The sequence below is a fragment of the Pavona decussata genome, unplaced genomic scaffold, assembly GCF_977016875.1.
Source record: "Pavona decussata unplaced genomic scaffold, jaPavDecu1.1 SCAFFOLD_215, whole genome shotgun sequence".
Classification (NCBI taxonomy): domain Eukaryota; kingdom Metazoa; phylum Cnidaria; class Anthozoa; order Scleractinia; family Agariciidae; genus Pavona; species Pavona decussata.
Genome location: NW_028145620.1, coordinates 916,373 through 936,102, shown reverse-complemented (window position 1 = coordinate 936,102; position 19,730 = coordinate 916,373). Strand labels below are relative to the sequence as shown.

Below are 19,730 nucleotides of genomic sequence, written 5' to 3'. Positions count from 1 at the left end.
CATTATAATCCATCAAATATTTTCGCTCGCGCGCGATTGGTCTAAACGCCTCACGTGACCGAATATACCCCAGCTAAAACTGGGGAATATCCGATGATATTCCCCATCGGATATTCCCCAAGTGATATTCCCCAATTTCAAAAACTTCAAGGCGCGTCAAGTTTACAATTAAAATTAATGTCAAGATGGGGGAACGGTTTGCTTTTGTGACAGAAGGAGAGATATACCCGCTGGTCGATAAAGCAGTATCAGAAAACAACATACGCTCTAAACGTTTTTGACGGTTAACTGCTCTTAAACGAAATGTTCAAATACTCAAGCTCCTTGCTACATGTTGCGCAAAATATTTGAAGGATAATAACCACAATAGCCTCCATTTGGCTTTAAAAATATGCTCAGATATTTGTCCTTGGACATTATCTGCTCCTCGAAGCTCACAGTTTTCCTCGAGCTTCGCTCTTGGAAAACTGTTCGCTTCTCGGAACAGGTAATGTCCGCGGACAAATATCTGAGCATATTTTCGCGCCAGATGGAGGCTATTGTTTATCTATGTGTTGAAAAACTAGTCTGGAAATTATGTCTGTGCACGGGACCGGTTCTTTATGGTTAATAGCACGATATTCGTTTTACTGAATGGGATGATTCTTTTGGAATTTCCACGTTTTATTATTATTATTATGATAACGTTGATCGACTCATTTTCGTAGATGAATTGTAGAATTTGTTGGTACGTTTTCAAGTCAATAGTTAGTTTCGATTTCATGACTAACGTGCAGCTCGCAAAATGTTTAATTTAGTCTGTAACATTTCAGGAGGAATAAAATATGGTTAACATTATTTTTGTTTCTTCATCATTTTATCCTTTTTTGAGCTATAATAGCGTCCATCAGTAATATTGCAGCTATTTTGTTTCTCAAACAGTTTAGCTGTGGAAACGAATTTTCAATGTACAATTCAGCTGTAAATATAAACACTTAACAATTCCCGGGTAATCAGAGGTTTTTTACACAGATACACGTGCCGCTGATGCCATTCACTAAAAGGGGCTATTATTGTCCATTTTGAGCAACACCATGAAAGCCAAAGTCACACAAAGTCACAGTTTTGTTAAATGTTACCATAAGGGTATATTTAAACTATTTACAAGTGCTTTTAGCTGCGGATGCTGAGGATGGAAATGGATTGCGTCTTGAAACAAATCATGGACGAATTTTAGCAAGTCGTTGCCTTGTGACTTCAGAGGAAAATTCGATAAGAACTTATTGTGGTTTGGTCTCCCTTTGAGAGACATACGATATATTGTCCTTGATGTTCGAGGAGCATTTTGTGAACAAGAAGAGGTACTAGTTTCAGGTTAAGACCCTGTTTGACCAACAACCACGAAAGTCCCCATGAAAAAGCTCCTTTAAACAGTGGCATGTGTTACAGTGACAAAGGGTCCTAAATGCTCCTACATGCTAACTATTATCTAGTACTTTCCCCACAATCACGAGTATTGTAAATCTCGACCCCTAACTATTGTAATCTGCCCAAATTTAATCTATATTTTGCAATTGTACGTTTTCTTGCCTAATTAAACGAGATATAGGCGTGCAGTTACATCGGGTCTCTTACAGTGATTAAACTTTGTTTATATTACTGTGAAATATGTCACGCGTTTTAATATAATCATTTATAGTATTTCGTGACGTAATAACTAACTGCACAACTTGTTTTCCCAGACAGTCAATTTATGAGGACGCTTAAAAATTGTGCAGGACTCCTAAAAGTTTGAAGCTGAGGGGCCCAGGACGCTTTTTTTTTTTTTTACAAATTAGTGCGAACACTATTTACTGTGTGCAAAGCACTTTACCAATATTAATAAAACAACGTTTCTTTTGGCAACTAAAGTCAGGCAGACTTGTTAGCTGGCCGAAAGATGAGCTTGCACAGCACTTTTGGATACCTACCGAGATCGTTTATCACTTACAATGCTAAACTAGATGGAAAGCTGTCAATGACGCCGAACAGAAATATTTATATTAATCACTTCAGGTTTTTGACGAGCCAATGAGAATCAACTTGGGATAGCCACCTGCCAGCGAACAGATACTACCTAGCTGTGGCTCAATACGGGAAATATCGCACCAAAATAGCAAAGAATTTGTGTTCAACATTGCATTTGCCGACGAGTTTTTGTTTCAGAAAAAAACACTGAAGCAGGACAGTTTTTACAAAGATGTTCTCAGGAGGATGAACCTCAGGTAAGTCAGGAGAAAAAGTAATTCAAAACCACTGGCATTCTTAGGAAGCCGCTTTATGGCTCTCAACAACCCTACAGGTTTTTAAATTGAATAAACTACACTGTGTACTTGAAAGCCTCAAGCTAAAGTTGTTTTCAGAGTACTTCGTAGCCTGGTTTAATTACCGAACTCAACCCTTCACGGGAAACATGCACAAAAGAGGTTTTTTATATAATTTGCCCTGTTTGTACGATTTTCGTTTTCTCTACCAATTTAAATTACTTGAAAGATAACATAACTAGAACCGTTTCCATAAAGACAATTACCCGTATGGAGAGACGTCTACTTTGACAGTGTCCCGAAAGATAGCATGCTAAATGTGTCTTTATATATCTACTCTTTTTAAACTCGAGTCTTTCCAGTTTTAGTTAAGATGGATGAAATAACTTTACGATTTCCTCAATTCTAGTACAATGAATGTACTTTCGCAGAGGATGAAACGTTTCGTAAGCTAGTAAATCGTAGGTTAAGAATTTTGTTCAGAATAACACGCTGGCCGCCAAATCCATAAACAGACGCTGCGGTCGACGCCAATGTTCAGTTTATCGTCGTTATAGATTTAACCACACGGGCAGATTATAATATTTTCGTTGAGACATTAAGTGCTGATTTTTATTAATTTTTCTCCTTAAGTCAAATGTTTAATGGCGTTACAGGGTAACCTCTCTAGCTTTTAAGTCGATGGAGAATTTTCCATTTCTAACTTTTGGTCAATGGACGAAATTTGCAAAATGCTGTTGAATTTGACAAGTCAACAGCATTTTGCAAATGGATAATGGTTTAATTTTGAAATGGGCTTCGTTTTTGACTTAACGTTTTCCAATTCGAAATTAGTTCTAGATTTCCTGTAAGACCTCAAGTGGACATCTTGAGAGGTCCAACCAACTGCGACAAAAATTGAACGCCATTTTCGTTCGTTTCTAAGAGAACCACAGCTGACCAAAAACGACGACTGACTGCGGATTCAAATAATTTCTAGAAATCGGTTCGGAAAATGCTTTGGCTCTGCATGGCTTGTACATTGCCGGTTTACGGTTAACAGACATGAAACCACTAATAGACGAAGAAAATATCACTGACAAGGTGATTCAGCTAAATAATGAGTCTGTGGGATAACTATACATTCAAATGAATGACAATTTAAAGTAATTTCCTGTTGCTTTTTATTGTCTTGTATAAGGTGGTTCCAATTTCTGGGTTTCTATGACTGTTCAAACCATTTTAGCAACTGAGCAATAAAGCATTCTTGTTAATTTCGCTTGAGAAGAACAGTGAGAACAAGAACAGTGAGAACAAATGAACAACAGCTAGATCTAAGTGGCAAAGACTTTTGCAAGGGATTGCAACAATGGAAATATAAAAACAATTCAAGTATTCTCAATTTTTAATACATTTACAGAGCGTTGAGATTTTGGGCTCCCTTCACACATGATGTTACTCCATATGGCACGATTTGTTTGGTTGACGAGACGCAGGCGGACAAAATATAGAAAATCACTATCTTAGGAACAGAGTCACCCTGTAGCAGCGAATTCTTAATAGATGCATAAACCAAAATGCATGGCACTGGGTATAGAGAATTTATATTTTGACCCTGCGGCCAATCAAGATCTCGCATTTGAGTCTAGATGAATTGTAGTCGTAGCTTCACAAAACTAGCAAAATCGCAGTCAATCAGCCTAATAACCACACATGTTTTGTTTTAACAGCAGAGTTGATAAGGTAATTTGGCCAGTGTATCCGAGTGGAGCTAACTTTCGAAACTTTAGCACCCGAATCTCTTCATGGTGACCAAACGCCAGCACTCGAATCTCTTTCTCCTCTGTTGATAAAACCAAACTTTCGCTTCTACTCTCTATCGACGCAACACCGCAGTATCTTTAGAAACTAACTCACATATCCAATAACCACACAAACCAGCGAAAACTGAATGAATGGCTCTGAATGGCTCTAAATTCGAACTAAGTTAAATTTGTCGCGATTTTTAATTAAGCCAAACATGCCGGTGTGTTTCTGCAAAGATTGACAAGCTCACCGACCAATTGCTTTTCGACTCTCCACTTACCATACAGGTTTCCACAAAGTGTTTATTTTCATATATTTTAATTTGAGACAATAACATTGTAAATTTGGAGTCAGTTGACTCCAGAACAGGTACTTGGCAGGTAAAAATGAACTTAAAAAGGCAGCCACCAACTCTGGCAAAGTAGTCCGCTTTTAAGTGAAAATTTAATAACTGTGAGAATTAGAGTGTTTTCGTGACCAGGGAAAAAGCTGATGCTAAATTTATAATTAAACTGGAGAAGACAATTTGAAAAATAGCATGTCAATAGAGTGGCATAATGCAAAATAGCTCTGAACTTAGCCACATCACATCCAAGTACTTATCTCTCCACCAAATTTGTCATATGGAGGTTTTAAATGCGAGAGAAATGAGCTTTATAAGTCAAAACTAGACAATAAATGTTATCTTTACTCGGTATGAAAATGGTTACTTCAAAGCTGATCACGCAGTTGTCATAGCAACTTTTTGCCTTCTTAGTAACGATGTTTAAACGTCAAAAACGTGAAAGAAATTTCCATAGCGTCTAAGATGTGCTATTTCTCGAGTCGAGCGGCGAAGAATACACACATGTCGTTAAAACAATAGAACATCCCTCCAAATATGGTGTTCCCTACTTTAAGCAGCTGACTTAATTAGATTTTATCATTCCCCGCGAATTATATAGTATAAAGGACATTTAAAACAGCGCTTGTATCATCAGTAACTGGATTTTACAAATTTGCTGAAAATTACGGTTGAAGAGAGATACAGAATGAAGATTAATTCAAGCGCTGAAAACAGAGGCAAACGCGAGCAAAAATACGCTGCGTAGAAGAAAAACTAGTTGGATACTACAAAATTGTTTTTTGTTTTGGTAGATGCTATGGGGTAGCATTGGATTAAGATGGAAAATACAAACGCAGAAAACGAAGAGAAACTGCTAACTGTGAACACTGATGGCCAAACAGAGCACGCGGAGGAAAATTATCGACAGGAAATCGAGGACATAGTGCGAGGATTTATTATCGAGAAAGATATTTTGGCTCAGAGCCACGAAGAGGAGATTAGCCGCATGAAACGACGCTTCGATCTCGAAAGACAACAGCTTCTGAAGCAACTCGAAATAGACAAGGAGCAAATGATTGAAGCTTCTAGAATAACCGAATCCGCAACGACAGCGAACGCAGTAAATTTTGCAGTGAACGATACGTTTGTTTCCGACGTCGGACAGATGCATTCGTTTTCCGAAAATTCCACCGATGGACATCGGTTTCTGACCGGCCTTCACCGAAGATCAACCGGTGGACACGAGATCGATGAAGTTGATTCGAATTTGATACGAGAAATTGCCGAGGTGTATCTTAGAATAAACAATGGTGCTTTGACGAGCCATATGCGACCAGAGTTAGATCTGGAGGACAAATACGAGAGGGAAAGAGAGGCGTTAGAAAGATCATTCCAGTTGGAAAAACGCGAGCTGAAACGAAAACTCGAGGAAGATTGTCATCGCAAACTGGAGCAAGAACGGATGAAGTATGAGGCAACTATAGCTGATTTGAAGACAACGATTTCTGAGCTTCAGTGGCAGAAACGAGAAACGGAGAATCGATTGAGGCACGAAAAGGAAAAATGGGAGATGACTGCAGAAAGGGAGAAAAATGAAACAGAAAAGCGAAACATACAGTTAATTTACGATACAAGAAGAAAGCTAGAGGAAAAACACAGTGGAGAACTTGAAAAACAAAGGGAAAATTACGAAGAGAACATTTCGGATTTGCAGACCGATATTTCAAAGTTAACGATGCAGTTGAAGGAGCTAAATGAAAATCTGAATCAGGAGAAAGAAATTATAATGAGTAAGTTTGAAAAAGAAATAAAGGAAATGGAACAAGCCTTCCTGGAACAGAGGAATTCGCTGAAAGCAAACTTCGAGACGGAATTTATGATGCGACTCGAAAATGAAACCTCATTGCTTAAAACTCTCAACATCAAGTTGAAGGAGGATTTGGAAAACATGGAAAAGGAAAAGAAAGATGTAGAGAGGCGAGGTAAAGAAGAAAGGAGGAAATTAGAAGAGAGATTTGAAGAGGAGATAACAGAAATGGAGCAAAGACAGTCTGAGGAGAAAAGAGCCTTAAAGGTAAAACTTGAAGAGAGATACCAGCTGGGACTTGTGAGAGAAAAGGGAGGACTAGAGGAGACTATTCAAGAATTAAGCGAGGAAATAGCGCTTCTTAAACAAGAGAACGAACAGATGGAAATAAATTTTGCTGAAAGGCGGGTCGAACTTCAGAGGCAACTAGAAATGGAGAGAGAAGACATGCGAAGAAAGATCATCAGCGAAAGAGAAGAGATTCGGGTTCAAGTTCAGAAAGAGCTTTCTCAAAACTTTATGTTGGAGAAAACTACTCAAGATGACACTTTCCGACACCATGAACGAGACGTGTTAATAATTCAGGCTAAATTTGATGATCTTGAAATGCAAATGGCTGCCCTTCGCCAGGAACGGGAAATGCTGCTTAGAGACAAAATAAATCTGGAAGAGAATTTAAAGAGTAAAGAGAGGCGCTTGATGGAAATGAACGACGGCAGGATCTCAGGAGCAGTTCAAGATGGCAGCGTGAAACTAAAGGAGATGATCAGGGAGAAAGAGAACGAACTAGCAGGCGTCAAGTTTGAGAATCAACAACTAGAAATGACTCTTTCTGCAATGAGGCGCGAAAAAGGCGACCTGGAAGACGAGATAGTGAATCTGAGGAGACATTTGTCTACCACTGCGGAACAGTTCAGAGGCTTCGGCCGCAATGACAGCGAATTGACTTCGGTACAAGAGAGTATGAAAAGAAAGGAAGGCGAGGTGAGCTCCTTGCAGCGAGACAAGCACGACCTTGAAAGTCGCCTGTCCTCATTACAGCGGAAAAACGACGAACTAGAAGACGAACTTGCTAGTTTAAGACGCAAAAAGCTGGAGGTCGAGGATGAAATATCTGCATTGAAACGAGACAAAACAGACTCCGACAACCAAGTCGCATCGCTGAAAAAAGACAAAGCAGAACTTGAAGAACTCATACCGGCTTTAAAAAGAAAGCAAAGCGACTTAGAAGACTCGATGTCGGCTATGAAAAGAGAAAAGGTTGAACTAGAACATGAGATTTCCATTCTAAGACGGCACAACTCTACATTTGAGATAGAAGTACACAGACAGTACAATGATCAACAGGGAAATTCCCGCACTCTTCTTCACAAACATGAACACGAACGCGTTACGCGCGATAACATTTCTCCACGAGTCGCGCAACAGGACATCGCGCCGCGTGTTACCGAGATCCAGTATCAGTCGCAGGACAACTCAGGTTTTCATGATAGGGAAGGCGACTATGACACAGACCAAAAGAGAAGTGCAAGTGAAATGCGAAAGATAGTATCAGACTTAACAAAGCAACGGAAAGATTTAGAGAGCGTTATAAGAAGATTGAGCGACGAAAAGGCAGACCTTGAGAAAGATTTGCATAGCCAGCTGGAATATCGGCGCAAGGTGTTACACCAACAGGCAGATAATGTTAAAGAGGAAGAAGAAGGAGAGGCCCGTTGGGTTCTCCAGAAACAAAAAGATGACTTGGAAAGGAGAATAGCTTCGCTGAAGAAGGAACAGGTTGGGCTAGAGAGCAAAGTGTCCCAGTATCAGAGGGAGATAGAGAGCTTGAAAGAGCAAGTTGGCAATTTAAGTGATGAGCGAAGTAGTTTAGAGCAAGAGGTCAAGTCGATGAAGTTTGAAAAACACAGCGTTGAAAAAGCGATTGAAAATGTCAAGAAAGATAAGGAAATACAAGAGATACAAGAGAGAGATGGGAAAAGAAGAGTGCAACAACACAGTCCTCGACGCAGGGCTGAAAGAACTAAAGCAGACAAAAGTGCCTACCAGCAACTTGATGATTTGCACCGAGAAAGAGACGCACTTCGAACGGAGCTGACAAATTTGAAGAAGCAGTTCACACTTCTTCAAACAGAACTCTCCACAAACACCGTTCACTTCTCCAAAGAATCCATAGAGATGGATGAGAGGGAGATTTCGGAGCTGAAGATGATCCGCGTAGAGCTTGAGCGGGAGATTGCGGTTCTCCGCAAAACCAAAATGGAGCTAGAGGCTGAGATTTCTTTCGTGCAAGAAGACTCAAGACGAGAGGAAAACGAGCTAAACAGTCTGAGAAAAGAAAGAATGGATCTTGAGTTGCAGATGACAGCCTTGCAGAGCCAAAACACCAGATTAAAAGCTGAAGGATCTGTGTTGAAAGACGAGAGACATAAAGACGAGAATGAAGTGGACAGACTACGGAGGGAGAAAGCTGATCTGGAGAAAGACGTGTTTAGTTTGCAGATCAAGGCTCTGCAAAGCCAAACCCCGACACTGGACGATGAAGGATCTGTGCCAAGAGATGAAAGACAAATATATGACAATGATGTGGAAACACTAAGGAGCGAAAAGGATGCGTTTAGTTTGCAGAGCGAAACTCGCAGACTTGAAGCTGAAAAAACTGAATTGGAAAACGACGTATTCGGTTTGCAAACAAACAAGCGCATACTTGAGGATGAAACATGTGCGTTAAAAGATCAGCGACAAAGAGATGAAAGTGAAGTCGATAAACTAAGGAGGGAAAAAGCTGACTTGGAGAAAGATGTGTCCCATTTGCAGAGCGACAAAGGCAGACTAGAAGCTGAAATTTCAGTTAGTGATGATTCCTGGGGAAAGAGAACAAGCGTGACAACTGGTTTGCAGACAAATCTCAGCGAAATGACCGAACTCCTGGAAAGGTTGAAAAGGCAAAAGGAAGATCTAGAAGTAGAGATAACGATGATCCAAACGACCAAAGAACGTGACGAGAAGGAGGTCCAAGAACTTCGCCGGGAAAAATCAGAAATACAGATCCACTTGACCGAATTACGGATGGACCACAAAGAAAATCAAAATCGTAACCTGGACATTGTAAAAACAGATGTTCAAGATAGATGGCTACTCACAACAGATGGCACATCGCCTACACAGGTAACCCCATAATGTAGCAGAGATTTAACAATTATTCTACGAGTGCACGTTGGATTTGAAATGATAGCTACCCAACGATGCGCTTAGCGCGTTGGCTATAATCGTCCCATATTCAACAAACAAGGGTGGAATAGTTGTTTTATTATAAACAACCACTAACTCTTGCTGGATCTTTGTTTATTTTATTTTGAAAGAAAGAGCAGAAGACGATTTAATGGCAGGTATTTCTCGGGCATAATAATTGCTGATATCTCATGGCCGCTTAGCCAATCAAACGCCTGAAATTGTAGTATTCAGTGATCCAATAATGGTCATTGGTAAATATCAATTCTGATAGGCTTCTCAAACTCCGGACAGTATACGCTCTTCACCTCCCAGCATTGTCTACACATTTGTGCGCGATTGTTTCGCCAATTTGTCACAAACAAAATGACTAGTTTTTAGGCTGGTTATCCACCTGTTTGGTATATACTAAAACAATTATTCACCTTACTGTCGCTGAACAGTGGTAGATATTTTGCTCGATATCTGCCACTATCCACCTCCACTTCGGAGAATAATTGTTCATGTGAGCAGCCGCGCGCTCTGATTGGCTTGACCTGCGATTGGTCAACATCTATCCCGTGATGAAATATGCCTCAAGTTACATTTCCCAGATTTCAAAACTTTGTCTGCTTCAGTGACATGAAAGGCATTGCTGGAAACTTCACGATACAAGAGTAATTGTTATTGGAACAGACGAGGGTATAAAAAAACGCGGGGCCGAATAACATTGAAAAATCAACATCCTACCTGAAAGATAGTAAACCCAGTAACCTTTATTTAGTTAAAAAAAGATTTGCCTTCGAGGCTTACAACCTTCCTTGGGCTTTGCTCTCGGAAAACTTGTCGCTAAATCTGAAAACAGACATTATCTGCGGACAAATGTCCGGCTCGAGTGCAAAAGTTTCTTTTAACGGAAATGCTCTTTTAGGCAAGTTAATAACACTTTTTAAGATATAACAGTTGCCTATATAATAAAACTATGAGCTTGTATACGAGTCGAGTTCGTGGAAAAATTGTTGATTGTTTTTATTTATGCGAATCCATGTGCTATTCGCTGATAGCACATAGTAAAAGGTAACATTAAGAAGGCGACAAATAACTTTTTCACTAAGTCTGGGTTGGATTTTTGGTATTTTCTATCCGGCAGTTGTGTTAACCACACTGTACGAATGGTATTAACTGGTCAAAATTAATGTGAAAATTTGCATGCGGTTACGCGTGAATTTGCCTTTACCACTTTTTAATTCGCGTATACTTCGACGTTGTTTAGGGAGTGCTTCAGTTATAATTCAGCGCAAATAACTAAAGAAAAAAAACTTCCCAGGAGAACTTTTTGTATAAAATTACGACGCCAGCTTTGCTCCAAAAGACAAATTAAACACAACTAATCTTTTTTCTCGTGATTCTTAGGAACAGTTGGAGAAGGTCAAACAAGACCTGCAGACAGAGATAGAAACGATTCAAACGCTCAAGAATCAAGAAGAAGACGAATTACAGAAGTTACGACAGCAAAAATCCCAAGTGGAGATCGACATTCGTGATTTAGAAATCAAAAGAAGACAACTTGTAATGGAAGATCATAATCCTAAACCAGAACAATATGACGCGAGAAATGGGAGGGGCCATGTGCATTTGACAGATGATCAAAAGAGGTCCGGAGATCGCGGATTTTCTGGATATGGCAGGATAGAAGAGGCCGATACTTTAAATCGTTGCGATTCGCTTTCATACAATAGGTATCAACTCACTTCTTACAATTCTGAAACTTCAGTCAACATCTCTAACTCATATCATCCTTATATTGATTCATCTCAAGTACTCGCAACATCGACTCCTTTGAATAGTCCAGTCGTTCTTGCTGACACTGTTAAAGTAGATAATGATGTGATCTCGCTGAATAGAGAGAGAAGCGAGTTGGAAAGCCAAATCGGTGACATGAGGACAGAGCTGACAAGACTCCAGACAGAAGTGACGGGTTTGGAAAACAGAAAAACTATTTTGGAGACGATACATCGAAGCCGTCCAACCGATGAACTGAGAACGGAGCAGATGAATGGTTATGGCGTTGGTACTGACACTGATGTGGATTTCAACGTTACAACGACCACCACGGAGGTATTGAAGTCAATTACTTTGCTTTCCCTAAGTTTGTTTAAAAAAAACATTAAATAGAGCAACTAAACAATACAAGGCCTTAGCAAATTAAAAAGAGAAGGAACAAACTGTTGGTGTGAAGTTTTGGACCCACGTATTTTGTGGCTCCTTTACAATGCATTATACAATACAATACAATACAATACAATACAATACAATACAATACAATACAATACAATACAATACAATACAATACAATACAATACAATACAATACAATATATGAAATAAATGTGATCGTATATTTCCAGCCTGGTGAATGAATGAAAATGATGAATTATTCTAGAAAGTGACATAGGCATACTCAGGAAAAAAGAAATCCGAGTGCTCCTATCAGGAGTCGAACTTAAGACCTTACGATTACTAGTTCAGATGCTCTACCACTGAGCTACAGGAGACTCGTGGGAGCTAAGGCCTTTAAACTACGTTCATGGGACAAACATATATACAATATATGTTTCCAAATATATGTTTCATATATTTACATTCAAAAATACAATTTTTCAGTATTATCGGTACAACCCCTAAAGGAGTTTCACGGCACTAATTTACAATTATGTTGGTGGTACTAAATAAACTACAATAATCAGCAAGTAATCTTTATTGTTCTGTACATCCAACATGTAAAAACCCCTATGAATATCCCAATAAATTTCATCGCTAGAAGGAATGGAAGTGTTTTGCAATGCGATGCGCCTTACTAATAATGGCCACCTAAAAAACTTTTCTTTTTTTTTTTACAAGTTAGCCATAAAATACAAAGCAACATGTTTTCAATAATTCATTGTTGCATCACTTGCCTGTTGGACTTTGCAAGGAGACGTGACCGTTAATCAATTTTGTATATCCTGATTGGCTAACTTGTAAAACAAGTTTGTTGGGTGGCTACGGTAAGCATGTCGCACTGTAAAGCATTACTGGAACTCAATTCCCAATGCCTGTTGGAAGTTACATATCAGTGTTATGGACTTGATGGATTCATTTTAAAGTGAGTTCTAAGTTTTAAAATGAAAGAGCAAAGGAAGAATGACCACTGATCAGCAGTGGTTTAACATACAGGAAGCGCAATATGGTCTGTGTAGCTAGTACAGCTGAAATCATGAATCTCATTCAAGCAGTGGATAAAAGGATGAGAAATAATGTAGTTGGATCAAGTTTTTCAGTTGCATAAATTAGTCTGACAAAAAAATAAAAACAGCAGCAGTCAACAACAAATATGTAAATTAATTCAAGCTCCACTGGTTGGAAAAAGAAAGTTGCAGCCTTATGCGCCTCATGGCGCGGAGAGAACTAACTAACTAACTAATTCAAGCTCCTCTTTTTGATTACAGGATAAGAAAGATGCTTTAATCCAAGAATACGAGGAGCAAATTCGAGAACTGAGGCAGAAAAAGGCTGAATTGGAACAGAAAGTGAGTCTTCTAGAGTGGCAACTTGAAAATATGAAACAGAAGTTGGAACTCCAGGAAATCAGTCACAGGCGAGAAATTAGTGCTTTAAATGAGAAGGTAAGAGAAGTCAGCATTTAAATTCTCCTTTACATTTTGTAGCATGGATGGATGACATGCATTTATATTAAGGACAGCATACACTGTAAATCAGACCCTGGGGAGAGGGGTGGGGGTGGTTATTCCTTGGTGGAAATGCACTACCAAGAGAAGCTAAGAGAATGAAACCACAAATTTTATTTCACACCAAAGAATGTGCCCTGGCTTAAACCCTTCTTCAGACTTAAAGTGGTCAAAATGTTTACCCTTTATTCAAACCAATAGGAGAAATGCACATTAGCCAAGCTTGAACCCCAAATTGGCATTGTGAGGTTCCAGAAACCATACACTGTAGCTCCCCTATGGAAGGTTTTTTTGGTTTGAACCCTCCCTCCACACTGGAATTTCCAGTTTAGCTTCAAACATGTAGGACTGTACATAAAAAAGTTTGACTTTCAAGACCCCCTTTGAGTCTCCCCCTACCCCTTTCACACACGCACACTCTTCCCCCTTGGAATTTCCAATGACCTTCCTTGGGGTGGGTATCGATATTTTTCGGAACTGCACATTGCTTTCAATTTGTCAATAGGAAATATAGGCAGGGAGAGCTTTCCACCAATACACACATCACCACCAGTATGGATCCAGGCAAGACATGAAATTACCCCATATCAGTCAGGTCAAAATGGTTCAAATCCATTCCCCTTTTAAGATCAAAATGTCTAAAAAAAATCCCATCTTTCACCCTCTTTCTAGTCCACACTTACCACTACCTTATGTTTTTGGGAGTACCCTCTGGGAAATTTAGTATCTGATACAGCCATTCTTTTGGCCATCATACAATACTTCTCCCTATGATGACCCTAAAAATAATGGCTGCATCAGCGACTATAGGAAATTTGGGTTTGCTGTATATGATCAATATACATGTTTTCTAAGAAATTCACTCATGCAAAAAAAATCACTTTGGACACATTCCCAATCTTGTCTTTTTTAAATTCAAAATAAAATGAGAATCTCACCTTTCAACAATGTCTTTATTTTTGCTTCAGAATCCATCATTCCATGGCTTCTACAGCAACAGGCAAGATGACACGCTTCAAGAATTTTACCAGAAGCTGTCTTATTTCATGATGATGGGTGAACACAGCAACAAGGAAATTATGGAAGAAATTGAACGTCAAATTGCAAATCTACAAGAGAAGGTAAATTAAATAAATGAAAGTCAGTAAATAATAATAAAAGATATCAACAGAGCTTTAGGAGCTTTATCATTTTTTTGCTGTGTACAGTTCGGAACAATTAAATTTTACAATCTGCAAAATTTAATTTTCTAAAAATTATCATCTGGACTGCTTGTGAACATTACTGTGCTTTTCAATAACACATGAACCCTGCAGTTCGACACTCGATTGAACAGTTACTGTATGTTTTTTGCTGTCCTCAATCATTGTAGCAGTCGTCTTGGAAAACAAAAGATGCATATAGCTCAGTGGGAATGAAAAGTTATTTTTGTGTACTGTTTGTCCTGGTTGGGAGATAATATTGACCAAAATTTTTGGCCATTTCCTGTATTTTTGGTGATCAGTTGCATGTTGCCATAGTTCTTACTGAGAGCAGTAAACAACAATCAATGGTTTGGTTTTGAACTTTAGGCTTTTCATTTTTTTTTGAAATTATGCACAGTAAAATTTTCAAATTTTCTTAGTTACATTTGTACAAAAAGTAACATGTAAAGTCTTGCAGACCACGCTTACATTAGTTGTTCCATCCATATGTGGAAATTATGCTCAGTTTTTTTCTCCTTTTCATGTACATGTGACAATTACATGTATTTAACTTCATCTTTGTCCAAATACAAACAAAAAGGAAAATCAGCCAGAATTTCTACATTTGGCTGTAACAACTTGTGACTGGATGTGAATTTATTAACACGCATATCCTTTCATGTGTGAGTTACAGTTGGGTTGAGTTTGAGTGTAAGGAAGACAAAAATGAGATGGAAGATCAAAAGAATGAATGGTCACTGCCACAGTACTGAGAAATGAGATTCTTATCCAAGACTTTGTAGTTTGACCAGTGTGAATAAGCATTTATTAGTCCAATAAAAGTAAGCCCAGAAATGAATAACTGGCATTCCTTTTAACTGCCTCGTGGGGAATTTGACTAGCTAGTTTCTCCCCACTACAGGGCATTTGCCAGTTTATTTTCAAAAAATGTTAATGCCCGGAGGGAAAAGGAAGGGGGGGGGGGGGGATGGGTGGTTTGGTTTACGGGTACCCCTGGAATTGGTTGACGCATAACATGTGATTGTGGGAACCAAAGATTTTCTTTGTGACTTGCAGTTGTTTGAATTGATTGAAAATTGCCAAGGACATGCCTTGTCAAATTTCTGGTCGTTCTCTCGTATCTCAGTACCGCTGTTGAAACCCTAGTCCCTGACTTCCTGCGACTAAATTCACACTACCAAAACGACGGATTACGTAATTACAGTCTAAATCGTGAGAATCGCACGAAGACTATTGACAGCATTTAGCTGAAGGGTGTGAAAGGGGAAAACGAAGCAAGAGAGATTGAACATGTGCAGTTTTGAGTGTTCTGTGGTCTTACCTGAAAATACACTCCTCATGATCATTTTTCGGTCATAAGTACCCCAGGAAGTTCGACATTGTCCATTGTTTAGATTTGCGAGCCGTCTGCTCATGATACACTAATGCTACCTGGCAAACGCATAACAGGAGCCAGAAACGAAGAAACTCGTGCTTTTGTCCACCATTTTGTTTTCTAAACTTTCCCGGGCAAGAACTGGCCGGCAAGGACTGGTAACAAACTCACGCAATCCGCGGCTAAGACTCGGCTAAGACAGCATGACTCTATTAGAACCTTGTCACGCACTCCTCTATGCCACATTTGATAATTTATATCAGGCGGAGCAGATTTTCTGGGAGAGACAAGAGCAATGAAGACACGAGTGTGTACAATACCCATGCCTGGCGTTGCCACTCAACATTATTTTTTTCGCCCATCTTCACGAGCTCACTGAACAACAGCAATAGCCGGCAAAACATTACAAACAGTGACAAGCTTACTAAGGCGAAAATGCCGACGCCCTATCAATAATGAAAAAGTTGCCGTATGACTATTCCTGGGGGGATCGAAAAGAGCAACAGCTAAAAAGTTCACTTAAAATTTCATACTTTCTTTTGTTAATTGCAGACAGAGTTTGATCATAAGAACACGAAGGAGTACATGACTTCCCCCTCAGTCAAGCTGGAAAAAGATAGAGTTGGATCAGATAGTGAAGCCACGCTAGCTCGGGAGTATGCCAGCCAGCTGAGAGCACAGGTGAGAGATTTGCTAATAGTATTTGGCAAGTGCAAAATTAGCAAAATTTTCCACATTAGTAGGTGATCCGTTGCTGTCGATTGTAAACGAAAAACATCATATAAAATGTAGGTACTGAAGCTTACGTAGACAAAATTCAAAGTACAGTCGAAGCTCTCGTAAGTGACCACCTCGGGAATTGAAACAAGTGGTCGTAACAAGAGCTGGTCGCTTCATACGATAATGCAATCTCGTAAGCGACCAAAAGCTGAAATAATAGAAGCTGATCATTTACCAGAGCTTTTAGCATAAAGCTTTCTACCTCGGTCTCAGGGTGACACTCTTGATCCAGCATTAAATCATCTTGAATTTTAGATTCGAAATCTCATGATCTGCGAACATTATTAGGCAGTGCTATATTACTGTAAATGTCATCAAAAAGTAGAGCGGAGTTGCCGTAATAGGTATCAAAATCTTTGAGTGGTCCCTTACGAGAGCTTAAAAACAAAGGAAACGGACCAGTTAGTAATTCCCAAAAGTGGTCGCGGTGGCTTAAGGGAGTGGTTGCTTACGAGAGCTATTGATTACAGAGTTTGAGTGACAATTCAAACAGTGTTTCAAAATGGTGGTCGTAACTGCAGCTGGTCGCTTACGAAAGTGGTGGCAAAGAGGGCCCCGACTGTATTTTGCTTAAATTTTTGTCATTAGGTGCTTTTGTACACGTACTTGCGTACCTATGTTGAAAACATCAGTCGTCAGCTTGTTTTAGCCTTCAATATGCAGAACTCAGATTGTGCTTAGGTAAAAATATCAGTTCGTGATTTAAAACCCATTATTGTTAGTTCGGTGGTAAAATGTTATAAAATTAAGCTAATTTAGGTTAATTATTATATATAAGCCCCCACATATATAATTTAGGCTAATTATTATATAAAAGCCCCCACCCCTCTCTATGAACCTCCTTGGCTTGAGAAGACCGCGGGCTCTTCTCAAGGTCTTGAGCCAAACTGAGATAAGGGATAAACAATAAAATAAATTAATATTTGGGATAAAGAATAACTACAAAGATTATTATGGGGATAAGGGATACGCAGTTTGAATAAAGGTAGAAAAAAAAAACAATAGTGTTTACGGATAATTACAAACTTGGTTGCTTAAGTGGTAATCACCCTCAAATTACAAAGATAAGAGATGACCCAGTTTGAACACCTCTTACAGAACTCTTCTCGTTAAACCCGTGAAACTGCGGCTAAATTCAAATTTGTGAGACAATTAACTAAAGCCATCCTGGCAGATATGATATAGACCGAAATAAGCTGTATTGTGCCCCGGATTACCACACATAGCTTCATGATAAATGTACCGTCACCATCCTTCGTTTTTGTTTTGTTGTAGATGGAGACTGCAGACACGCAGCTCAAAACGTGCGAGAAGATAATCCACCGGCTGTACGGTGAGAACACCGATCTAACACAACAGAATGTGAATCTCGAAGGAAAACTGAAATCGGCGTCTCGTTCACAGGAGAAGCTACAACGCAAAAAAGTCCTTCTACAGAAACTTGTGGACAAACTCGGTGGTGGCCATATAGGAAAGGATGCCCTACAGCAATCTTACTTGGTTTTCGAGCTGGATAAAGACGTATCTATATGAATTAGTTTTTACATTTGTGTATATAGCCTTTGATGGTCTTTGGAGGCATCATTTATGATTAGATGACGATGGCACGCCATATTTCGCTGAACTTAGAGGGCATTCTAGCCGAACTGGAACTATTGTATTAATCAAGTCAATCAATTGAAGAAATCAACAGGCGGGATTTCTTTTTCCTTGTGAAAAGAACTAGACAGTCTCACCATGAAGAGGGAAATTGCCTTCGTTTTAAAAGATGTCGCTAGACTCTTTCGTACTTGTGAAAAAAGAAGACGTTCCCAAGATGCGATAAGCACAAATATAAATTTTATTAGGAGTAAAAGAAGACATGCAAGCGCACAATGGTTAAGTAGGCTTGTGCTTGTTCAGTGTGCTTTGTCCACTTCTTGACATTTCAGACGAAAGCCTCTTTTTCCTGTGCTTGTGTATATGTCACAACCATCTTTTATTTGATAGTTCTTGTGCTTATCGCGCTAGTAGGACTACCAGAATTAAGGTGATAAAAGTATTTTTGTGTGTGTTATTCGCAACTTTTATAAAGGGTTTTGCACCTGAGACTCGTTTTTAAACAGGGGCAAAGTTAACTCAACATACCCTGTTGGGGTTACAGCCAAAAAACTCCATAGTTAGCATTTAGTTTTTTCTGTTGTTGCAGCTACCTTTGCAACCAACGCCTTTTGAAATCGAACGTACCCTTGGTTACAATATTTAGGACTAGTTTAAAGATAATACAAAACTGTAATCATATTAGCGGGTTATTAAAATTCTTGGTTTCCAAATATGATTAACCGTATCGGGAATTCTCCAGACCGACAAGGCACGTTTTTGAAGTTTTCTTTTTTTCACTGATGTGCTTTGCATCTGATAATAGCACCATGATTTCTTAAGCATGTCTGTTTACATTTAATCATATTCTATCAATAATCAATTATATTGGTTGCATTTTCTTACATTTCTAAGAGTACTGATTAAATTTGTATTGTTTATGAATTAACCATTATTCGGGGGCTCAGTGCCATTCTCGCACGAAAGTCCTGAGGCTCTTTCGCTGAGGTATGAGCCCACATAGTTACAAAATGTCTTCTCTAGCTTGCTGGGCAGTGCGGTGAGGCGGGGGATATAGAGGGGAGGGGGTGCAGCAGAAGAGTAGAGCTAGGAAGGTTAAGTAAATTGTTTATTACAGCGTTTTTCTAATCACGGCTACTGAGAATTCTCACGTGTGATCCATCACTGACACAATAAAGTTGAATGTTTAATAGCGTGGTGAACCAATCAGAACTGGTAGAAAATCTACCCGCTGATACGGTTATATTTCTTGTGATTGGTCTCAGTCAAGTTCAAAAGCTTATTATGCCTACTGGAAGTAATTAAAACTCTTGGAGCTGATGTGAAATAAAGGCCAAGTTGGAATAAATGTGATGGAATATTTTAAGCATGGTGAAAAAATGAGAAGGGTGCATTTTTTAGTAAGTGACACAGGCACACCATAGGCATACTGGTATGCTTGATCTCATTTACCCATTATTTTGCAATAGGCACTTCGTATACATTATACGGTCCCTGGGCAACTGAGTTTGAACTTTCATATGGCAGGGGCACCAAACGACAGTTTTCTCTGAGATCCTTTGAAACGCTGTTTTAGGCTATCTGGGGTGCCTTTATAGCTCTGTAGGTTCATTTTAGGGCACGCTATAATATTTC

General features: G+C 39.2%; 1 protein-coding gene and 1 long non-coding RNA gene across 2 annotated transcripts; one reads left to right on the top strand and one right to left on the bottom strand.

The window, feature by feature from the left end:
* The first annotated feature begins 2,106 nt into the window (after positions 1-2,106).
* On the top strand, positions 2,107-19,603 carry LOC146459885 (uncharacterized). The gene is made up of 7 exons (XM_085088642.1): positions 2,107-2,243; positions 5,205-9,367; positions 10,823-11,527; positions 12,897-13,073; positions 14,105-14,257; positions 16,269-16,397; positions 17,772-19,603. Exons 2-7 carry the CDS (start codon positions 5,231-5,233, stop codon positions 18,027-18,029), a joined length of 5,559 nt encoding a protein of 1,852 aa, XP_084944768.1. The 5' UTR covers positions 2,107-2,243; positions 5,205-5,230; the 3' UTR covers positions 18,030-19,603.
* Positions 12,593-15,791, bottom strand: LOC146459886 (uncharacterized). Its single transcript, XR_014857780.1, has 3 exons — positions 15,663-15,791; positions 14,075-14,245; positions 12,593-12,742 (listed from the first exon to the last, which is right to left on the bottom strand). It is a non-coding gene; the product is annotated as an uncharacterized LOC146459886 (long non-coding RNA).
* Positions 19,604-19,730: the final 127 nt, after the last annotated feature.

What these genes read in the sequence shown, in the direction of transcription:
- LOC146459885 (XM_085088642.1), top strand. Translation starts at nt 5,231, where the DNA reads ATGGAAAATACAAACGCAGAAAACGAAGAGAAACTGCTAACTGTGAAC. An exon ending in TTAGTGCTTTAAATGAGAAG is followed by an intron (nt 13,074 to 14,104) that starts GTAAGAGAAGTC and finishes TTTTTGCTTCAG; the next exon opens with AATCCATCATTCCATGGCTT. An exon ending in TTGCAAATCTACAAGAGAAG is followed by an intron (nt 14,258 to 16,268) that starts GTAAATTAAATA and finishes TGTTAATTGCAG; the next exon opens with ACAGAGTTTGATCATAAGAA.